This window comes from Paralichthys olivaceus, chromosome 11 (genome assembly GCF_024713975.1).
Source record: "Paralichthys olivaceus isolate ysfri-2021 chromosome 11, ASM2471397v2, whole genome shotgun sequence".
Taxonomy (NCBI): domain Eukaryota; kingdom Metazoa; phylum Chordata; class Actinopteri; order Pleuronectiformes; family Paralichthyidae; genus Paralichthys; species Paralichthys olivaceus.
Window position 1 is genome coordinate 14,500,590 of NC_091103.1, and position 23,611 is coordinate 14,524,200.

The 23,611-nt window shown below is 41.9% G+C and overlaps 2 protein-coding genes across 7 annotated transcripts in view; both read left to right on the plus strand.

The window, feature by feature from the left end:
- pafah1b1a (platelet-activating factor acetylhydrolase 1b, regulatory subunit 1a) overlaps window positions 1-5,551 on the plus strand; it is a 29,611-nt gene extending 24,060 nt beyond the window's left edge. For both annotated transcript variants that reach the window (XM_020088296.2, XM_020088297.2), the window contains exons 9-11: window positions 759-860; window positions 972-1,128; window positions 1,808-5,551. In XM_020088296.2, coding sequence (XP_019943855.1) covers window positions 759-860; window positions 972-1,128; window positions 1,808-1,881 — 333 coding nt within the window. In that variant the 3' untranslated portion in view covers window positions 1,882-5,551. The remainder of the gene's footprint in view (window positions 1-758; window positions 861-971; window positions 1,129-1,807) is intronic.
- A 479-nt stretch (window positions 5,552-6,030) lies between these two features.
- mettl16 (methyltransferase 16, N6-methyladenosine) lies at window positions 6,031-23,540 on the plus strand. 5 transcript variants are annotated; one of them, XM_020088573.2, is made up of 10 exons: window positions 6,031-6,125; window positions 6,534-6,669; window positions 12,390-12,577; window positions 13,908-14,048; window positions 14,525-14,640; window positions 14,798-14,940; window positions 16,993-17,062; window positions 18,425-18,514; window positions 22,184-22,357; window positions 22,520-23,540. In XM_020088573.2, the coding sequence occupies exons 2-10, from the start codon at window positions 6,542-6,544 to the stop codon at window positions 23,126-23,128; spliced, it is 1,659 nt and encodes a 552-aa protein (XP_019944132.1). In that variant the 5' UTR covers window positions 6,031-6,125; window positions 6,534-6,541; the 3' UTR covers window positions 23,129-23,540. The 5 variants fall into 5 exon arrangements, with proteins under 5 accessions (XP_019944132.1, XP_019944133.1, XP_019944131.1 ...); XM_020088574.2 differs by having other exon boundaries at window positions 6,071-6,226; XM_020088572.2 differs by having other exon boundaries at window positions 6,073-6,230.
- The last annotated feature ends 71 nt before the right edge of the window (window positions 23,541-23,611 follow it).

Sequence of the window (23,611 nt, forward strand, 5' to 3'; positions counted from 1 at the left end):
TGCTCCAACGCACAGCCATGTGAACAAACCGACTCAAATGAGGTGCGCGTGTGTGCACACAAAAGAGAATATCAGCATGGCCTTAAGTCAACCCACGCTCCCTCGTCATGCCTTGTGACCTTGTGTGTCCAATTGTAGATTTATCAGATAAAACAATATTTCCCTTGCAGCTGTTACCCTGTTCTAACATGTGTAAAGCTGCAACAAACATTTTTTTCAATCGATTGATTATTCTTAGTCTTATTTGCCTTTTCTCGGTGCACAAAAAGACACTCTGTGGACACTATAATTGGGAATGAAAGTAAGCAGTGCAACACATTGAAATATATTTAAATACGTAAATCAATGTATTTAACATTATTTACTCAACAACATTAATGCGTTAAATATCACTGCCAGGTGTATGGACTGAACAATCCAGAACTTAAGAGATAGCTGTTGCCTCTCAGATGTTTGCATGTGTTCTTCGACTATTTGTCAATCACATTATACACTCACAGTCACTCTAACGTGTTGTATTTGGGCTGTTCTGCTGGTCAGTATGTTGTGCTACAAGCTCCTTGACCTTTCTGGTTATTGCCTTGAGGCACCTGCCAGCCTGTTTGAACACACTCTCCACTGATGCAGTTAAATGAGTGAATCCAGTGTCGCAGACACAGCTTGACCATAAAATGTCTTCTATAAACACAGAGAAAAAGGAGTTGTATTCATTTTTCATCATTATTGTTTTTTTTTCTCCACTCTTTGTGCCCAACCAGACCAAGAAGAGTGGTAAGCCAGGCCCCTTCCTGCTGTCTGGCTCCAGAGACAAAACCATCAAGATGTGGGATGTTAGCATTGGCATGTGCCTTATGACACTGGTGAGGACCATCTAAAGCTAATAGACTTTTCTGTTTGTATGTATATTTATTCACAAGTGAGATGAATTGGCTTAGAGCTTGCGTCTTGAGCAGCATCTGTCTGTGTCACAGGTCGGCCATGACAACTGGGTGCGTGGCATCACCTTCCACCCTGGAGGCAAGTTCATTGTGACCTGTGCAGACGACAAGACCTTAAGGATCTGGGACTACAAGAACAAGCGCTGCATGAAAACCCTGTGTGCCCACGAACACTTTGTTACCTCTCTGGGTAAGCAGCTCTTCACTTCACTCCCCCAAAACAAAGGTTTCATCCTTGTTATTGTTTGACCAGCCAGTGTCTTGAGGTGCAAGGAAATGTCTTTGTTTAGAGAAAGGTTCAGTATCTTCTCCAGCATCAGTGTGTTGAGTGTCCTGAGGGTTGCTGGCAGCAGGGGTGTAAGAGGGAGACGAGCGCTCCAGGATTTTCCCTCCTCCCCCTTCATGTATCTGCAGCTTTTCAGGACATCAAGGCTTGAGAAATCTCTTGAAGAAGAGATCACTGTGAGCTATTGAAGTGATGAACACGTTTTGTTTTTCATTCGAGTACAGTGTTGTCAAATACAGTGTCAAATATATTTGGACCCATTTCAACAGTGGTTTTGTAGATTCGGCCAGAACCACATGGCAGCATGCAAGTCATGATACTGAAGAGCTGCCTGTGTCGCGTAAAGGCCATGGTGCCAAACTTCTACCTGTCCATAGATTATACATAAATGTATCTTTATTTTTGTCTGTCCTACCTGCACTCTTCTGCTTTTGAGTTCCAGTCAGAGGCCTGTTGAATTATTGCAGTGGAAATGGGTTGGCAGCAGTCATATTGCATTCATTTTTCAGTGATTCTCGGCACAAGCAGAGTTTATTTCCTTGCTCGTACTTCATTCTCATGTTCATTTTTGTTTCCTCTGCAGATTTCCACAAGGCTGCTCCCTACGTCGTCACTGGGAGCGTAGATCAAACATTAAAAGTGTGGGAGTGCCGCTGATCTGGACCTCGGAGGATTGGACCACCACCCTAATTACCCAGGCGCTCCTCTGGATCCTACCTTCCTTCCTGCCATTCCACCTATCCCTTTCATCCCACCTCCCCCCACCCCCTCATCTAACATTAAGTCTCATCCGCACATCTTCATCTCCTCCGGCTGCACTTACCCCCCATGGTTATTTACCCATTGCGCTCTCTGGTCCAATAACTTTTGTCCTTCTTTGTAAATTATTCCTGGATGTAGATCAAGCTATTAAATGTTACACAAAAAAGTATTCTTGCATGGTAATCCAAAATTGTATACTGTAAATTTACATAACGTTGTCTAGAAGTACCATAGGTTTAACACGGGGCTGGCCGTCTGTCACGCAGCCTTACCGACCAACCGAAGGCAGATGTTTTTGACTGGGTGTAAAATGTAGGGCACTAAAAACCAATAATTTAAGAAATGACAGTGTCTTTATGTGTAAGATTTATTTTTGTCTATTTTTTTATTTAGGATTTTTTTCTGTTATTTCTCTCCATCACTGTCGTAGTCTGTTGGTGCCTAGCTTGGTGAAACTTTCGAGAGATAAGGCAGGAGAAGCATATATGACGCGATAAGATGCGATTGTTTGTGGGGCTTTGTTATTGAAATAATCTGTAGCTTTATAACGTCACTTCTCAAGTGTGCATACCATTTCTCTTCATGTGGAACTAGGTAATATTTTATTGGCTGTATATACGAATGTTTCAAACTGTTGTCGTTGGACCTCGGGGGTTTAAAAACAGCTTTGTACTCTTGTCATGTTGGCACATGAACCACTGCTAGGCTTTAGATAAAGGATCCCGTTTAATGAATCTGCAGTAAAGTATAAAAAGTTGAAGCGTTGCTGAGCGGCTTTGTGAAAAAACCCAAGTTTTTTACAAGAAGCCTGATGTAACGAGCATGTTTGTTTGGCTTTCGCTGTTAGTGAGCACCTTGAGTCCCAGCAGCAGTTACGGGATTACACCTATTTAATCTCTAGCACTTGATAAAGACCTTGGGTGTGTCTCCCTCCATCAGACATTTCCCTGTGACCTTGCATGTCAGACTTTTAAATGACTAAACACTGTCCACTTCTATTCTCCTGACTAGGCTGGTTGAGATTGAGGAATTATGTAAAGTCAGAAGATGCTCAGTCGAACAATGATGCATCTGAAAGCCACAAACAGAAGCCTCATGTGAAACAAGGCCGTTAAAGATTTAACAAAGACATGGCGAGGAGTCAAAGTAAGCCCCCCTGGGTTTGATATCTGGGATGTGCAAAGATCTCTTATTTTTGAGGGGTGAAATTTAAGTTCTGCGTAATAAAAATGGTTTTGATTGAAAAAACAGTTTTCTGTGAAAATATGAATTGTAAATTTAGCTTGTTATAGAGAGATTTGGCAGTTTTGTATTATCACACTATGGGATGAAGTTGATGGGAATTAAGGATTGGTGAGGAAGAGCCAGCAGCTGATGAGTTCTGTTGAGGCAATTTTTTCTTGAGGGGACTGATGTAGAGGTTGCGGTTTTATTGTGACGGACTCCTTGCTGAAAAGAGGTGGAGCACCTCCTGGATTAGATTACAGACAAACCCCACAGACAACCTCAAACATGTCTTTAGAGTGGCATTCCTCAAAGGTTCGACTTGTGGAGCCGTGACTATAAAACGAAAGACTGGAAAATGAGCGTAAACCAGGCCGTGCAGTAAAACGACCATTCCACTCCTCTCTGGAAGAAAAAACAGTGAACCATCATGCTTGTGACTGTTGCTGGCACGGTGATTCATTAATCTTGCACATCCCTGTTTTCACTAAGTCTTCGGTCCTTTTTAATAATGATCAAAGACGACTTTAAAATTGAATGATGTTGATAAATGCATAAACCTATAATTTCTGATTAGCCTTTTCATTCCAATTCAGTTCTTGGCTAATAAAGAATTCCATTGCTTAACTGATCTTAGCTTATTTGCCAAGTGTTCTTCTTCCTGTGTGTACTGGATGCGGTGATCTGCTGCTCAAGCTCCTACTAGTGGCTACTGTGAGCCTACTGTGACCTGTTGATGTAGCACTGCTGCATGTAAACCTGCACCAGCAGCAGAGCTGTCAGAACACTGAGCGTTCACAAAGATTAAATTCTGCTATTAACAGACCAATTTGATGGAATAAGGTGAGAAAAGGTCTGTATTTAAAGTAGTTTGACATTTGGGAAATAAACTTATTTGATTTTCATGCAGAGAGTTGGATGAGAATATTATATTTCAAAGGGGAAAAGACTATTAAATATTGTTAATCATTTTTTGAAAATGTACATTTGTGGACCTCAAGAGTTAACAAACCAGAGGTTATTCACTCAACAACTGCTTGTGTTGGCTAATGCTGCATTCAGGCACTGTCAGTAAAATGAGAGGACTGAAAACACCAGTTTTTATGACTCATCACTCCCAATTATTTAACCCTAGCGCTGGTACTAATGTATTTAGAGCATGTGTTGATAACACATGTATTTAGTAGTTTGTTAAAAATCAGATGAACAGATTGTATCAACCAGCAGCAGCAGCATCATTTGCAGCCACTCTGCCAACGGTTTGTTGACATGTTTTTATCAAGTTGGAAATAATCAATCCAGTGGCTAGAGTCCGGCTATTAGTCTGATTCCAGTTATGCTAAGCTAAGCTAGCCTGCTGCAAACATCCATCTTCTCATCTAAAACTCTGTAAGAAAGTGGGTCAGCCTTTTTTCCCCCCAAACTTTTTTTCCCAGAATGCTCCTGTAACATCAGAGAGTGTGTATGAGTTCAGACAGCTCTGTTCTCTGGTCGTAGAGACGCTGGTCGTGTTGTGTGTGATGCAAACTGATGAAGGTTCAACACCTCCATCTTCTGTAAATGCAATGGGATTGTGGCAGACTAGGATGTTCCAAAGGAGAAATCCTCTCTTTCAGGGAATATTACTGATGTCTCCCCTTGATGTGTGCCCCCTCCTCCGCCCCCGACCCGTACAAAGGTTTTATTTTATTTTCTACATTCTTTTTCTCCTGAGTGGAGAATCAGCTGATTTTTGTAGTCCTACTTGACATGGCTAATGAAGATGCCAGTGTGTTCAATGTTCTAGCTGAAGCCAAAAAAATGGAGACGTGTCAGAACAATCTGGTTTAAAAAAATGACGCTTGTCTCCTCAGGATCACGCTATGACATGCCAGACCATAAAATGTAAATTTATAGGGAAAAAAAAATCTTCCCTTCTTTGGTTTTATTCAAGGAAGGTGTTTAATTGAAGGTCAGGATGATGTGTGTCCTGGTTCTTTTGTAAGAAAAAGTAGATAGAAAAGCAGCGGCTGGTGTTTGTACACCAGTGTGCGCCCTGTTGAAGAAAATCCCCCTTTGCCATTTGCAGGTCCCAAGCAATCCCTGTGCTGCTCTGGTTGTGGTGTATGAAGAGACAGACAGGTCATAACTGTCTAGAGGTCATTTCCTGCTGCCTCAGGTCCACCTGTCCTCTGTAACCTGCCTGTGAACCACATGTGAGGGCTTCAGACCGCACAACAAGCTCTGACAGCAGAGCTTGTGATGTTTTCACCACTATGGTCTCACTCTTCACTCAGCAAACTGTCAACAATATACCTGGATGTCATTATTGTTTGCAATATAATAAAAGAAGTAAAATCTGCATCTGTGTCTCCTACTCATTTGTAGTGAGCTGTCAGGTTAACGGAAGAGCAGTGCATTTATAACAAAATTACATTTGGACACATTTTTATTAAATTTAAATTCTGTGAGTTACAGATCATCGTAGGTTGTGTCAACAGAGAAAAAAAAGAGTAAAAAGTAAGATGACTTAAATAATGAAATATATGATGTTTATTCTCAAAATGTCATTAATAAAAATATATTTGTATCTATTATTTAAAATGTGAAATTGTAACATTTGTTATGTAAACCTAGTGACTTTATCAAAAATGTAAAGCCTCAAAGGGAAATAGTAAATATGTTTATTTTCAATTGAAATTTAATTTGTAAAATAAAAATTCTAACAATAAAAAATCACTTTACATTCAAAATATACAATGAATAATATCTAATAAGTGATTATGATGTTTTGTGAGTAATTTTATTCAATTTGATCAAAAATTCAGTTGAAAAGCTGAAATGTTTTTTCCTGACGTCACTGCGCATCGACGTCGAGCGCTGACGTCGAGGTCATCCCGGAAGAGAGGAGCAGAGAGGGGAAACGTTTGGACAACGTGAGTTGTGCGATTGTTCGGCACAGTTTGAAAGTGTTGTGAAGTTTACACCGGCCGTAGAATAATAACAAAGCATCGTCACGACAAGACAAAGGCTTTGTGTAGGTAAGCAGGAAGTAGTGTTAGCTACGTGTTATCTTCCGGAGTTAGCTTACTGCACGGAGCAAGCTCAGTGAGTCCGTTAGTTTTTACTCCACGTTTGAGAAATGAAATATTTGTTTCGTTCTACATCGATCTGACAACAGCAGACGCTTGTTGATGGATGAGAAATGTTAATGGTATTTAGATCAAGTGTCATTGTGACATTTTTAATCAGCAGTTGTTTTGTAGTGTCTCTTGTGTAGTTTTGGTTCCAAACCCTCACATCATGTCTGTGGTGTTTTCTGTCTCTCTGTCCTTCTGTCTCAGCTCTGAACATGGCTCTGAATAAGTCCATGCATCCTCGGAACCGCTACAAAGACAGACCACCTGACTTCTCCTACCTGGCCTCCAAGTACCCAGACTTCCAGCAGCACGTGCACACCAGCCTCACAGGACGACCTGTGTGAGTACCTGACTGATCACTGATGAGTTTCCTCTCATGACACCATGCGAGCTTTAATATGTTGAGAAGAAAGAAATCAGTGGCTGAACAAAACCCTGCCGCTGGGTTTTTAAAAATCTGGTGGAAAGACCTTAACTCCGAAGAGTGCAGGCTGGTAAAGCTGCAGTTCTGAAGATGTTCAGGTGTCCACATACTTCTGTCAACTCAATCTGGGCTTTACTTCTGGTTCATCTTCTGGCATCAGCAGGAAGAATCAGAACCAGAGAGAAAGATCAACATTGGAAAAACAAACCCGACATCACCAGAGATTAGTTCTAATTCACTTCCTCCTCTGTTTAGTCGCTCTAATGAAGGAAAGGAGCAAACAAAGTTAATATGAGCAATTTTAAAAATAGCTTAATGTGTCAATCAAATACTGAACAGTGAGCTCCCAGTTTCACCTCACCTCTGTGTGTGTGTGTGTGTGTGTGTGTGTGTGTGTGTGTGTGTGTGTGTGTGTGTGTGTGTGTGTTCGTTCAGATTTTGGATCAATCAAGACATTTGTAGAAATCAATTAATGCTCCAGCTTAACGATGGATGGATAGATTGTAGTTTATTTATTTATTGTCATGTTGAAGGTCAAGCACAGATGTAACTTTAAATAACTGCTAGATTTCAGTTTATGACAATAACCAGTTATTCCATGACTGTTGCATTTTACTGTATTAGTTGTATCCATTTTTTTTGGATTTGATTATTCCACAATCGTGCATGTTGTTTAGTGTGAATCTAGTCTTTTTAGCAGGTTAAGTCCTCAAGTCTTTCATTTTTATTTTTTTACTGTCAGTAGATACAAACATTTGTCCAAAACAGGAACTTCCAGACTGAATGTAACTGACAGTTATTGTTGGACGTGTGTTTAAGCTCTGCTGTTCGTCTGTCAGCTCTGACGCCGCCCTCCTCCCTCTTTGTGTTTTCATGAAGCAGCTACCTCATCTGCTCTGTGAGGAAATCACTTGTTATGTTCAGTGTTATGCTGATGAGTGCAGATCTGGTGTCAGTGCAGAGAGTGTGAACATCTGTGTGCGACTGTGAACATATTGGTGTGGGCTGATCCTTTGTGGTTGTGAGGTGTCCAGTCAATCATACTGCGGCGGGGAGACGTGCATGTGTGGGCGAGCTGTGTGTGACAGGTGTTAATTATCAATCTGTGGTGTCAGTGTCCGTCTGTGGCTCCCAGACAGACAAACGGACAACGCACAATGTGGTCGTTGTGTTTGGACAAAGGACACCCAGGAAATAGTCATATGTAACATTTTTAGTACAAAAGAATGATCACAAAGCATGATCTACATGCATATCAGTCCCTTTATTAGGAACACTATACTAATATTATATATATATATATATATATTATTTTTTAAAGAATTCTTGTTGAAATTGTTTAAGGCCATCGTTAAAGTAACATTAGTCAGTTCCCGATTTATTGCTTTTGTCTCCAACATGAACGGATGCCCAGGATTTGCGTCTAACTTTCTGGTTAACAGTCTGCAGAAATTTGGCTCCTCTTCCTCGTCACTCTGTCATTCCATCAGTTGAGGGATTAGCATGGTTTTGTATTTCCCAATGAATTCATCTCCTGGGTTTTTAAGTATTTAAGCAGCGAGTCAGGGATGAGGGTAATCTTGGGGAGACACTCACTCATGACGTGTCCCCTCATTTAGGAGTCGTTAGTGGAGTGGGCTGATAGCAGCGGGCAGAGAGCTGAGCTCAGACCACAGGCAGCTGGAGAAGATGTGGTGAATGTGATTGGAAAGGGAAAAATGGATAAACCCCAAAATAGAGAGCGGGTTTATTTTGCGGACAGTGGCTCAGATTGGGGCGATAGAGGGGTGGGATTAGGGGAAATGAGTGGGTATTGAAAATGCAACATTCCTGGTGACATTTAATTTGGCAGTCTTATTTTTTATGGGCAAGGAGACTTTCACTTCCACAACTAATTAAATGTTTAATTTTCCCAGACTTATAATTTTAAGTATGTTCTGGCAATAAAAGATAAATGAATAAATAATTATGACCACTTTAAATTTATAAATGTAACCCTATGATGATCTGCATGACTTCTCTTACTTCTCTTACTGGAAAGTCCAGCTTTAACATACTGATACTTTTACAATCTAGTGGGAGATAAGTGAGAGTCAATGCCTCATATAGAACATTATTATTTTTACACATTTTAGCCTCTAAATGCTGTGAAGAAGTTGTGCTCTTAATATCCATGTAAAATCACCACTGTATCTAAATTGCTGTTTTCACATCATCAGCAGTTCTGCAGAATATCACCAAATAATCTCAGTGATATTCAGAGTCCATGTATCTTGTTTGTCATTTCTGCTCTTGTGAGGAATTAAAATGTTTCACTCAGTGTTTTAAAAGAAAAAAACCTGACGAGAGGGAAGTTGATGCTAATCAGCAAAAAGAGAGAGAGGTAGATCTACCTTGAAGGTCACCTCTCTGTGGACAGATTGAAAGTGTGTGTGTGTTTTCATGCTGATCATGTAACGTGGAGGTGAGAGCGAGCTGTTTGTCTCAGCAGTAAACTTCCCCCTGGTCTAATGATGTCTTCCTCTTCATCCATCTGAACCTGAGCCAAGGACGTTTCTGCTTCTCAGCACTTTCTTCTTCTCTTCCCTCCCTCCTTCCTTCCTTCCTTCCTTTAGATGCAGTCTCACTCTACACTTCTATTCCCTCTTTTCACCTGCTCCATGTGAGCTGGAATCAGCTTCAGCGCCTGAATCCTCCCCCTTTTTTCCCTTACTCTTTCTACCATCGTTACAGTGCATCTACTCTTTCATCTCATCACAACTTTCACGTTTGTCCCACTCTGTTTCCCGTCGGCCACGTTAATGTCGTATGCACGCAGCGGTGCACCTACGTGGCAGCACGAGACGTAAATCGCGGGCACTCTCACGCTCCGTCTGGTATCAGCCATTGCTCCAGCGTGGCCGGATTTGCGTGCTCTCTTCATCTGTTCAGTAGGTGGGGTTGCCATGGAGACGTTGCAGTGCTGCTGATGGGAGTGATTGGGCTGTATCCCCCCCCCCCCACACACACACACTATTGTATGCACACACAGTCATCAGGGACTATAAATAGAGGGCTGGCCTGAGCAGCCTGCCTCTCTGAATATTGATCGTTATCTAATGATTTCTCTGAGGAGAAGTGAGAGAGGGCAGAATATGTGAGAACTGGACAGATGAGAGAGATTGGCGTTCATTTTGGGAAAGTGAGTGTTGTGCTGATGTATCACTTCTGCCTCAATAGTCTCATTCCACGCCAAAGCTGGTTCTTCTTTGTAAATGTGTCGTACAACCTCAGAAGAGCCAGCTGTTAGTTTTTCTCCTAAGGGTCACACACGTTCAGCAGCTGATTACACTGGACCATTAACCTAATATGTTCATTAGGTGATAAGACACTGGCTGAGATTAATGTGGGACTCTCCAGGTAAACTACTTCTCATTTGTTTCTGTCTCAAACCTGGCTGCAGGAGGGTCTTTGTGATCTCTCCTGACTGGAGCTGTGTGCGTCTGTAGAAACACTCGACTCCCCTTCAGCCAAATTCACAAACCTGTTATTCCCCACTGGAATATTGTTACAGTTCTACAGGTTTGCCATATGTCAGTTCCTATGTACCAATATGAAGCATGTAATCATGATACCAACTGAAAAATTAGATTTTTGGATAAAGTAGAATTTAAGATGCTGCTTTCAGGGTTTCTGCATTATTGCTTCTCATGTTGTGCTGTAGTCTTGTAGTTTGCAAAACAACTCAAGTCACCACAATGCAGTTGTCAGTCACACAGACAATCTGGGGCCTTCTGACTGAGGCCTGATACTGTGTGATAATGAGCACTTCCCAAGATCAGATTGCCTTCAGCCCATAGATGTAGTGAGGGAGCTGAAAACAACACCACCTCACAGGCTACGGCTGTTTTTGAATGCAACACTTGTATTAACATCCATGTGTGTATATATATTTTGTTGCTGCTGTCTTGTGTTTTTTTTTTTTTTTTTTTTTTTTGTCGTTTTGCCACACCGTTGTCTTTGGTGTGTTTATGTGACTTGTACTTCTACTGGATAACTTACAGGTGCATTTATTCTGTAAAAATTTAAAATTAATAAAAGTAAAACAAAGACATTTGGAAATGATGATACAGTCACTGGTACGTAATTCTTTATCGGCAGTTATCAGTCATGACTTGTCTACCAGCAGTAAATACAAAGTGTTTCTAATACCTTTTCTAACTCTGCCTTGTTGCCCTGCTATTACTTTTCAACATTGCTCTTTCTCACTCATAGTATTTTTTGCAACTATGTGACCAACTGGAAATATACAATCTGCCTCAGTAACATCACAAGCTTAATTTCATATCTCACTGGTACCTGAAGCGATGCCGCCCTTGGTATTGTTATGACAAAGGACGGTTCTCAGCCCGAACTCTCACTTAAATTTAATTGTTGGAGTCTTTCTAGTCATTACACAGAGCTGGAAAGAAGAAAAAATTAACTGGGACACACTTTTGTGTAGTATCAGAGGATGAGCTGAACAATGAGAAAAATATTTCATCTGTTTGTGAGAAATTATTTTGTGAAAAGAAACAGTGTCCCTGTGAAAATAATGAAAAAATCTGGGGTTGCCTGTTTTAACTCTGAGTTGTGGCTCTGTCTAACCAGCAGTAAATGTTTTTTTTCCACTGGAATATGCTCACACCAAACTCGTGTGGTGCCAGACTCTCCCATCACCAGGACGCGTCTAATTACATCTGCCAAGGTGTGAAAGTGCTCATCCAAGCTTTAATTATACCGATCACACCCACTCGTTTTGTCTGCCGCACTCGTGCCCCCTCTTATGACAGGCGAAATCATTAAACATGTCGAGAGGAGAAGACGGGGGTGGCGAGTGAGTGGGACACAGAACTGGGAATAAAAAGTGGCACGTCTTAGTGTAGAAAATATGAATTCTTTTGTCATTAGCAGGGGATTGTGAACTCCTCATTGATGTGTGTGTGAGTGAGTGGTTTGAAGTAATAGGCTTCAGTGCAGGGAGCTGGCGTACTGTATTAAGAGCTGTTTGATTAATTGCGATCATATGCAACAGGATCATTTTGATCAAACTTAATTGGCAGAGAAAACAAGGGGAAACAGTAGAGCTATTACTCATAGTGTCTGTTGTACATTGAAATACCTTTTTATATAATCCCATATTACTCTATGATATTCAAACAGGTTATTTTACAAGCTGCTTCAGAATTTAAAGAAAGTCTTAAAAGTGACAAACTAAACTAATAAAAAAAAAAAGTATATCAATGAAATGGAAAAAATATTGTGCTGAACCAGATGTTCCCAACATTTGAAGGTTTCCTTAATATTGTGATACTGATTGTCAGTTGATTGTAAATGAAGTGGTTTCGATAATCTGGGTAAATTGTTGTCCTGTGTGAAACCTGTCTAATCGTCTGTCTGCTTTTGTTTGTTGATCTGTTGGTTTTATAGATGCGGTGTTGATTTCAGTTTTTGGCAGTGTAGTGTCATCATAACAGATAAAATGGCTAAAATTACAATAATAATTTTCTTTTACCCAACAGGTATGTTTTAGATGAGAGAGATTAATCAAATCCAAATGACTCTGTGCATTAAAATAATTCCCTGAACTTATTCAGCCATGTTTGTTTCTCCTCCAGTGTGAATTTCAAAGAGCCGGAGGCGGTGCGAGCGCTCACCTGCACTCTGCTGAAGGAGGATTTTGGTTTGACCATCGAGATCCCACTGGAGCGCCTCATACCCACTGTCCCCCTACGACTCAACTACATCCACTGGGTGGAGGACCTCATCGACGGCCAGAAGCAGCTACGCAGGGGCATCGACATCGGTACCACCACCACCACTGTCTGTGTCATTGCTGTAAATGTGTGGTCTTACTGTGTGTTTTTGATAGATATTACTTATAGTAGCGTGTAGTGAGGACGCGTCAAGTGAGTCCAGCTGACTGAACTTTTAAAATCACAATGTTCAACTTAGAAGGATGAAATTCAGTGCAGCAGAACCAAAGAACTGATCTGTTTTACCTGATGGTTTCTTAGTCCTTAGTAAATCCTGGGACCTCTTTAAACACTGTGTCTGATCACTGTTGGTTTCATCTTCAAGAGCAAGTTATTGTTCTCCAAGATTAAGATCTCACGCAGGAACTCAACTCAAATAAACATTCAGATAAATAAGAATTATTGCTTTAGTCATATAGCACATTTTAAAATGGCTGTTACAAAGTGCAAAGAGGGCAAATAAAAACCAAAATACAAAACAACAATGACAACAAACAAAAAAATTTGAAAGAAAATGATATGATACAACTTCATTTAAAAGTAATGACAAAAGAAAAGGATAAAAGAAACAAAAGTAATAACCAAAAACAATCAATTAAAAGCCATTCGGCAGCGGTACGTTTGGGGAGACTACCTAAAAGCATTTCAGGTCTGAGCTCCTCAGGTAAACTATGCCAGGATAACAAGACATGTTGCTCATGGTTGTTGTCAATTTTGTTGAGATTCAGTGTAAAGAAAATGAAATCCAAGAAATAAACACATTGAGAGTGTACTGCAGGGAATGGTCCCAGATTTGAGTTGTGGACTCCTGCTCCTGTTCTTTGTGTGTAGCAGCAGCTCTGAACCACACACCAAATGTCAGCTGTTGCTTCCAGCTGGTTCACATGTGCCCAGTTGCTCCCAGTGTTCCCAGCATATACCAGTCAAACCCCCTCCACATGTCACTGTGTGTTTGCTGTTCTGTCTTTCATAGGAAGCATTGCCTTTCTTTGTGTGCGTCCCTCTCTCATTAGAGCCTCTGGCGACCCTGACTCTTTCAGTACACAGACTGAAGCTGTCTTCTCTCTGATGGATCACCTTCACTAACTAATGTCACCTCTGGACTGAATCAAGCTTTAGTTCTTTAGATGTGAATGATTCAATAAAAGCTCCTGTCAGAGACATTTATTGATCACTGCGGCCACTAATTTAAAGATAATGATTTAAAATCACAGATCACACACACTGACACAGCCTTCCCTTCAGTCATTTACTTTAAATAGCATCTTAGAATATGTTTATACTGATCACTGAGACATAACCGTTCATCATCATCATCATGATTAAATACATCACTGTCACGCTGCCATAAGTGTGTGTCTGTTGTGTTTATTTCCACAGGCACCGGGGCGTCTTGTATTTACCCCTTACTGGGAGCCACAATGAACGGCTGGTATTTCCTCGCCACAGAGGTGGATGACATCTGTTTCGACTACGCTACGAAAAATGTGGAACAGAACAAGATGTCTGACCTCATTAAAGGTGAGTGTGGTCCTGGTCGAACCAGATCAAAAAAGACGGAAGCACAAAAACTGAGTACTGAGTGTGGTTTATATGCCTCCGCCAAGGATCTTGTGTTTTCTTTGCTGCCTGTGTGAAATTCAGGAGGATTACACAAAAACTATTATATAATATAATTTTTGTAAGGGGTGGGGCATGACCATTTTGGAGTGGATCCAGATAAAGGGGTGGATCCTGAATTTTATTTTGCCTACTTCAATACATGAGATAAGGGCGTTAGCCTTGGCGGAGGTATGCACTCTGAGCATCCATGTCAAACATGTTTTGGTTTCTCTGTTTAAATCTCAGAGATTTGCTCTTTGCTTTCTGTGATAATAAACTTGTGGGACAACCTAAAGTCTCACTTTGTTTTGTTTTTTTAATCAAAAATGATCATAATACCTAAAATCATCCAACAAATGCTTGTCTCGCTCAATTTTTTAAAAAACTTTCCTCAGTTGTCAAAGTTCCTCAGAAGACTTTACTGATGGATGCCTTGAAAGAAGAGACAGAGATCATATACGACTTCTGCATGTGCAACCCTCCTTTCTTTGCAAACCAGCTAGAAGCAAAGGTTAGTTTTCCTCCAACCTCCAACTGCTGCTTCGGTCACATTCTTTAACAGTAAAAGCTCAAACACAACACGGAGTAAACACCAAGACGATACACGGTAGTAAATGACTCTAATAGGATTTTGTCCTAATCTCTCTCTGTCTTGTTGCTCTCTCCAGGGGGTAAACTCCAGGAACCCACGCCGACCTCCTCCCAGTTCAGTAAACACAGGCGGGGTGACGGAGATCATGGCGGAGGGCGGGGAGCTGGAGTTTGTCAAGAGGATCATTCACGACAGTCTGCAGCTCAAGAAACGCCTGCGGTGAGGAGCGCAGGCCTTTGACCTTCAACATTGAAACCTAAATCACACGTGATGTTTGTCTTTAGCTGCAACCAAATCAAAACCAGATTCACCAAATCTAGTCCCACGGAAACTCCAAGTATTTAGGACCATAGAGCAATGTATTCAAATGAGCCGTTACTCTGTGCTCTGAGAGGCTGGGAGAGCTTTAAATGGCCACTGAGAGAACCAGTGAAGAGGTTGCTGCACATTGATGGAGCTGTCAGCCACACTAGCTCTAGTGAGTTTGGCACACGCTGTACCCTGCACTGTCTCTGAGAGTCCACAGGGAACAGCTGTGTTTGGGTGGGGAAGTTGGGGGGGGGGGTCTCCAGCGGCCGTCACTTTACCCTCCCCCTTAACCAGGGCTGTCACCGGGGCAGCGGAGTGAGACTGGGGTAGCAGGAGCTGCAGAGTGGTGCTATTAAAACTAATTAGACATGCCACACCTGCTTGGCCTCCTACAGTTAGAGCGTGTGCGTGCATGTGTGTGTGTGTGTGCGTATGCCTGTGTTCCCAAAATGAAAAGAGGAGCAGCCCTGAGGGGCTGATGTTAACACCTGCTTGCTCTGGTGTGGCTCTGTGTTACACTCGTGTAGCGAGGACACATAAAGTGAGAATGAACGCAGCCTCATTTAACAGTTTTGAGGGTTAGGGTTAGGCCAAACCAACCATGGCTGGCTGTTACTCCTAAAAGCATGCTGGGAAACCAGAGCCACCAGGTGTCCATGGAAACACTGCCAGCTTGTCCGATTGGTCCTTTGTGACGCTCCACCGCCGCGCCCTCCTCCTCTTTCACTCTTCTTTCTCGACACCTCAGTATTACACACATCCAGATATCCAGGAGCAAAGCCAGAAATGGGGAAACACTCCACATTTATCAAGGCATTGATATGAAAATGAATCCTCTCTGGTAATAAGATGGTAATCACATGTCTGCTTCAGAAACGTCTGGAGAGAGAAAAGATTGCATATGGATGCTGATGCAGCTGCACACTCTGGGCTGTTAGAAAAAGCCGTCTGGAGGAGGAGGGTTTTTTCGGGGGGCTCTTCTGGGTTTTTCTTCCCCACTGTGTGGAGAAGTGGGGAACATCTGTGAATATTAGAGCTGTTCAATATTTCATTCAGTGGCCTCAGATGATGACATGTTGCTCTCTCCACCCCTTCACCCCTCTGGGCATCTTCATACCTTCCAAACCTCTGTCAGCCACCAGTTTAAACAGTTTTTAACATGTTGCGTTGTTGAGTTGGGTGTGACTACAGCTATTTACAGAACAATGTGGTTGTGAATATGTCCTAACCTTTAAATACATAATTATTTTGTGATACTTGGAGATTATGTTCTTGAAGATTTGTTATGTTGCAAGGTCAGATATTTACTGATACTTTCATTTAGCTTCATCTGCTTTTCTTGATTAATCGATAATGTATAAAAAGAACTTTAAAAACGTTATACTGTGATGTTTAAGGGCAACTCAACAATGTTTTCATCCACTCTGAGCTTCTTTCATCTAAATTTTGGCAGCTGAAAAGTCAGAGGAACCTGTTTGAATAGGTGAAATAAATCAATCGCTCCCCTCAAAGTTCTAAACACTAAACTAAACAAAGATTTCACCAGTGGAACGTTGCACCCTAATCTTTAAATAGATATGCAAAGGCTTTAGATTTTTATATTCCACTTTCAGCCATTGAATAGAGACCAGATGATTGTATTGAATTATTATCTCTTGTAATGGGAGCGCTCTTTGTTTCAGACTGACTCTGATGTGTTTATTGTCCCTCCCTCTTCCTCTGCTGCTCACTGATCGAGACTAACCTCATCTCTTTACTGCTCAACAGAGTTTATTGATCAGATCTCCACCATGGGACGACTTCAAACCATCTTTTCTTCCACTTTGGGCTGAACACACTCAGCTCTTTGTCTTTGTGCTGCTCCCTCAAGCCCACCTCAGCTTGTTTGATCTCTGCTCTGTGGTTCACGCCCCGGCCCGTCACTGTCACACAGCTGGTTAATGTGGATCCTTCTTTCTGCAGGTGGTACAGCTGCATGTTGGGGAAGAAGTGCAGCCTGGCACCTTTGAAAGAGGAGCTGAGGAAACAAGGGGTGAGACCCAGAACAAATACAAACAAACACAATCACATCTGCATCCACTGTTTCACAAAGCAGCTTCAGCTTTTCGATCTGTCTGTTCCTGCAGCAACACGCTGCTCTGTGCACGGCTTTATGACAGCTTGTTAAAATAATCTTTGCCTCACATCTCAAACCAATGCTCTTCTGGGACTGAGCATCGATGCTAGCAGGCAGTTGTTGCTGTGCAGAGATCCAGAAAGCGATAACAGATCAGCTCTTTCTGATATGCCACCTAAGCAGTGTCACAAATGAGCCATGAACAAGCTGATTTCTGTTTGCAGTGCATGACTGAATCATGTGGCGCTCTGTAGCTAACATGCATTAGTGTCATTAGCCTAACTAATAGCCCAGCACATGATTTTCTGACTGCTGCAGACCTCTGGTCTTGTGCCAGTCACACCCTCACATGTTCAAAATGCAGAAATGGATGGTGAGATGTCTCCTCACACCTGCCATCCCTCTGTCCTCCTCCAGAGGTTTTAGAGCTGCTGTCGCTGCTCATCAGAGGGAGTGCAGCCTTGGCTGATATCCAGGGAGGAGTGTGTAAAAGGAAACCTGGCCCAGTTAATATGCTAATGCCTTTATCAGAAACAAACTAGTGAAAACATCACAAGGATTGTTTTACATTCAATCTCAGCCAATGGATCCCTGTCACCTAAATCTTACATACTGGACCTTTAAACAATTAAAATCTACATCAGAGTTTGAGTTTTATCAAAACTACCTTTTTACTGCAGCAGTTCAGACTGTTAAAGTTAAGAGGGTTTTCACAGCACATGCATGTTTTGTCACATCATAGATATATTTTATCACACCCTTGATTCAAGCTGTGGAATCAGCTCACAGTGACAAAATGTCGCTTTCACACTATCAGAGGTCAAAGAGTCACTGGGTGCTATAGGATTTATTTTAAGAGTGAAGTGATGAAAATGATTTGGTTATTTCAAGCTACATATTGCAGGGTTTCCACAACGTCTCACAAGTCTTCAATATGGTAAAATACTATGCACTAATTATTTTTGATAATGTTAATGCTCTCTAAGCCCTGCTCCAATCGCGATTTTTACATTTTGTTAAAATTTGCTGCACTGTTTTGGCCGCATGCAGTTTGTAATACATGCAAGTCCAACATGGAACCGATTCGACGCCTTGGTCAGAATTTATCTCAGCACACTGGGTTTGGCTGTGGGAAAGACTACAGATACCTACTTCAGTTTGCAAGAGCATTTCAAATGTTTCACTCATGACATGTAATTAAACTTTCTGAAATGGTCTGGGGCATCCATCTAACACACTGTTACTTTCTCGGTCCCTTTGTGTTTTCTTGTCGCTAAGGTGCCGAAGGTGACGCACACTGAGTTTTGTCAGGGACGGACCATGCGCTGGGCGCTGGCCTGGAGTTTCTACGATGATGTGATTGTTCCGGTAAGTCTGTGCAGATTCTAATTTCTGTTCCCTTGAAGATGTTTTATTCTGAATAATGAAATTCAGTGGCTTTATGAAAGGTTATGCTTTAAGAACAGTATCACACATTAATACCCCAAGAATGAATCTAATCAGCACGGGTCATTTTTCTCACGGAGCTGCTGCCCTCATACTCGTGACTGTTTCTAAACCTGCTTAATAATGCACCACCTCTGTCCCGCTCCGTTCTCTTGCCTCTCTCGACTGTATCCCCTTCCCCGCAGCCTCCTTTCCATTAGAAGCACTTATTCCTGCCTCTGGGGAGATGTTTATGTGATTTTAACACGCTGTAGCCAGGCAACAGTTGCCAGGTCACGAATGCAAGCGCACACACACACCTTAACATTGTCTTATGTGGACAGCAAGAGTTGGTAATAAATAGAAAATGGGCACACCAAGGACTGAGAATGATTCTTCAGTGGAGTGTGGGTGTGTGTGTGAGAGGACTGTTGGTGTTCTGGACTCTTCAGCATAGAAGCAGTTGAGCAGAAGGATTGGCCTACATTTCCTCCTCCTCCTCCACTTTCACCCAGATCCACTGCCATTCACTGTGTGTTGTGTGGTTACATGACAGAAGTTCTTGCATGTGTGATTCTTTGCATGGTTGACTTCCTGATTCTGTCTGCCTGCATGTGCATCTATGGTCGTCTGGTATAATGTATGTACATAGGAGGTTCATTAAAGTTACATATAGATGATAACATATGTGACATGCATCCAGATGTGACCTACTTATCTCCCTCCTTACCAGGTCAGCCTGGAAAATACTATTACCACCATTACTACTTTGTTTCCTCTGGTTTAAAATACATTTATCCAGACAGGAGAAATTCTCCTCTACAAGTGACTAAGTGAAATTATCATTAATAAACCAAGTTGAAGTTTTCAACCTCAAGTTATTCTGCACGGAAACAAATGTATGTTTCGTATAAATGACCCACTTTTCTCAGTCTCTACAAGGACTGGTCAGTTCTTCCACATGTATCAAGGTCATGAGTGGTTTTTTCTGTTATTGTCTTGAGTTAAAGAAACAGAATGTTGTGGTTTTCCTTCTGAAGTCTTTTTATTTTTTTACATTAAATAAACAACATATGTGTTAATTAGTGAGGTTTCTGCTGATGGGCAGATTTTTCTAGACTGTACAGACAAGACAGTAAATAATAATGGAATCATTAATCATGTCACTATGTTTATCATAGATGCAGAGGATGGATTTTAGTGAAGCAAAAGCAGATAAAGAAACCGAGTAAACACAGACAAAGGAGGAGGACAGAGGAACGAACACATGCAGACAGAATAAAAGAACGGATCAGACTGCATCAGACGGCCAGGCTTCATATGAGCCCTGAGGCAGTAGTGGTTGTTGCTCATACAGGCCTCTGGCAGGAGGAGGTTCAGGAGGGGTCCATACAGGGGGGAGTTGACAAAAAGGAAAATGGTTGTGGGGGGGAGAGGGGGTGATCACAGGGTGATTTACTATGTTCGCCTTAAGGAGAAATTGGCAGCATTTTTTGTGTGTGTGTGTGTGTGTTTGAGAGAGAGAGTGTGTGCACGTACACTCAGGAGGTCAAGAGAGATGACTGAATTACCTTCTATCTGGAGAGAAGAGCTCTTGTTGGATCTGTACGCTTTTAGTGTGGAGAGTTTTCAAAATGTGGCAAAGCTTTTGTTATGTCTACCCTGTGTGTGTGTGTGTGTCTGTCTGTCTGTGTGAAAGAGTATGCAGTGAGGTGCGTGTGTGTAAGTGGGATTAATAATAGTGTGAAAGAGCAGCCGTGTCTACTCATGGGTATCATGCTCTTTGTGTGTGTGTGTGTGTGTGTGTGTGTGTGTGTGTGTGTGTGTGTGTGTGTGTGTATTTATATACCAGTGTATTAGTGCAAGAATCTGTGTCAAGGATGCTCGGTACAAACACACAGATTTGGCCTGATGGATTTTATTGATTACCTCTCCCTCTGCATTGAGCTGCAGGGCCTGCAGAGCGAGGAGGAAATGGGGGAGAGACGTCTGTGAGAAACGATAAGAAATGAAAGAATATCTAACAGCATCTGGACGAGGCAGTGTTTTTTTGTTTTTTTTCATTTTTGTGGATTTATTTCACTGTATTTCAAATTCATCTATTCCTCTTCCAAAACAAATTTACATCATAAATTGTAAAAAACCCGACTATAAAGTCTCAAACGATGCACTCAAATGAACAAGTGCTCAAAACATGTCTCCAGATCATTGCAGCAGTGTGAAGGTCAATGTTTGCTCTATCCCTCAGTTGTTTGTAGGTCAGTCGGCCATACTGTCTGCTCCGTCACTGCACGCCTCTGCTGCTGCTGCAGACCCCTGCCGTCTCCCCACTCTCACTCAGCCTGCAGTGACGCACAAGTGCAGCTCTGAGATATTGGCTGCAGTGGACGTGAAGCGGACGATCGCTGCAGAGCGTCAGCTGGATTCAGACACTTTGGAGTAATGACATGCTCCGCCATGATAGCGTGACATCAGAGAGGATGAGAGATAAGGAACGGAGTTAACTTCATTGCAGGTTCAAGTGGAGTTCATGTGGTGTGTGCGCCCTCTTGTGGTGTGTAATGAACATCCATCCAGTGTCCACCCAGCTTGAAGTATCAGATCAACGCAAGAATAATGATCTGATCTGGTTAAATCAGTTGTTACATCTCAAGACAGTAATTGTTATAAATGAGAAGAGAACTTTTCATACATATTGCTCTGTGGTGATGTGACTGCAGTTCCTCTGTGGACTCCGTCTGTCCCAGTGTCTTCTGTCTCTTCATGTGATCTCACCACTGTGGGGTGACTGGATAGAATGGTTGAGACAAATACCACATAGGTGCATATTCCTTGAACAGCAGGTCGCCAACCGGACATTTTTCTGTCTCTCTCCTGTCTCATCGTCTCTGTTAACATAAAATATAACTGCAATAAATGTCCCTTTTTTTTTTCTTTTTCTTTTTAAAGAAAAAGAAATTCACTGTTGCCTGTGGTTACACCAAAGTAAAAATCAACTGACGATTCAGTTAATTTAATAAGAGCTGTACTCCATGCTCATACTCGCATGCTACAAATGTTTTAAACAAGGAAAGAATTGAATGTATACTGATCAGCTGGCGTGATTAACCCCCAGTCAGAATAAGAAGCTTTTCCTGTTCTTCACATTCTTCCTGTAGTGTGTAAATGCAGCATAACCCTAAAACAGTGCCAATAACTTTTGCAGTCCTGTGTAATGAATGTTAACATCACCACATGTGTGATTGTGATTTTTTTTTGGTTTTTACATCTGAACATTAGGTCAGATAAAGAAATAAAAGTAGTGAGACTAACAATTTGCAGCAGAATTGTGTAAAAAGAGAATAGAAAGGGAATTGGCAGAAACAACAATTCCGTACTGTTGAGGGGATGTTTTACTAAGTTGTTATAATGTTTCAGAATTGATGTGTCCATTATTAAATCATCTTATTGATTGTTATCCACGGTATCTCCTTTCAACTTGTCTGTTTCTTTATGAAATCATGCATCTAATAAGGAAACCGATTTCATTTGTATCCTGTTGCAGTTTGTCTTACACATCCAGAATCATCTTCAGGGCATATTATTGTTTAACTGTCGCTGGTTCTCTCTCAGTCTCCTCCCAGTAAGAAGCGTAAACTGGAGAAGTCCCGGAAACCGCTGTCCTTCACACTTCCAGAGGCTGGACTGAAGGAGCTGCAGGTCAAAGCTCTGGCAATCAGCTCCTCAGCCTGCAGCCCAGTGGACAACATCACTGCTCTGCTGGAGAGGACACTCACTGACCTGAGGGTAAGACTTCCAGAGATGGGACGTCCTGTCTCAGACTTGTTTGTGTGCGTTGTTGTGGCATCTGATTTTAAACTCAACAATGTTATTTAAACTACCAGATTTTATTTCTCAGTTTCACCAGTAACCGGAGCACATGCATCCATATGTCATCTCTCATGACAGGTGCTGCACAAGCGTATCCCCTGCAAGGAGCAGGAGCAGAGTCTCGTTCTGACAGCTGTGGAGAACACTTGGATTCATGGTCGACAGAAGCGACGCGAACAGAAGCGTCAGCTGCGAGAGCTTCCCAGGGCGCCTCACTGGGCCGCCGCCAGCTCTCAAACCACCGTGGCTTCAGCTGCAGCTCCAGTAACCACACCCTCCCAAAACCAGCCTGCTTCCACACAAGACAGCAACGACACTCAGGGGGATGTCTCTTACAGCGAAACCACACCTGCACAGGAGGAAGAGGAGACTGGCAAAGGCTGCTCTTCCAGTAAAGATGAAACACAGAACATGACTGGAGAACAGAACAAAGTCTCAAATGATGCGAGCAGTAAAGATGTGGACATGGAGTCTACAGGCCCGAAGGAAATGCCTCCCACAATGAATGAGCCCCCGAGCCCCGGTGAAGTCAAACACTTCCTGTTTAAGTGTCTGCTGAACGTGATGCTGGAGGGGAGCGATGTGCTGATCGAGATGCACTACGTCGAAGGTCAGAACAAAGACCTGATGAACCAGCTGTGCACCTACCTGAAGAACTCACTTTTAAAGTATATCGCGAAGCCCTAAACATCAGAAAGAACACAGTAGAGTCAGATATGAAACAACTGGAAGTAAAATTTCACCAACATTATTTTTAGAGGTTAGATCTGAGTACCTGTCTTTTGGGAAGTTTCTTTCAGGAGAATTAGAATGATTTTTCTGTGTATCCATCAGCAGGCAGCTTTTGAAAAGTTCAGAAAAAGCTGAGTTTGTTCCAGGAAAGAATCAACTATGTGCTCAGATGTTTTGTCTTCAAAATTTGGAAAACATTTTGAATAAATGTAGTTTTTTATTTTCTTTTATACAGTCAAGTATTTTTTCTACAATGATGCAGTGTCACTAAGTGGCCACATGGGGACAGTATTTGCGTTTCTTCTCCTGTAAAGGACAATTGCTGTCATGATTGGTTGTATGAAGATTAAAACCCTTTTAATCTGTGTGTTTTAGACACTGTATTTGTGAGCAACTTCGGTTTGGCAGTCGTGACATTTCACATTTACAGTCTGTGAC

Coding starts and splice junctions, on each gene's coding strand:
- mettl16 (XM_020088571.2), top strand. Junction 6,670..12,389: donor AGCCTCACAGGACGACCTGT/GTGAGTACCTGA, acceptor TTTCTCCTCCAG/TGTGAATTTCAAAGAGCCGG. Junction 14,049..14,524: donor GATGTCTGACCTCATTAAAG/GTGAGTGTGGTC, acceptor AACTTTCCTCAG/TTGTCAAAGTTCCTCAGAAG.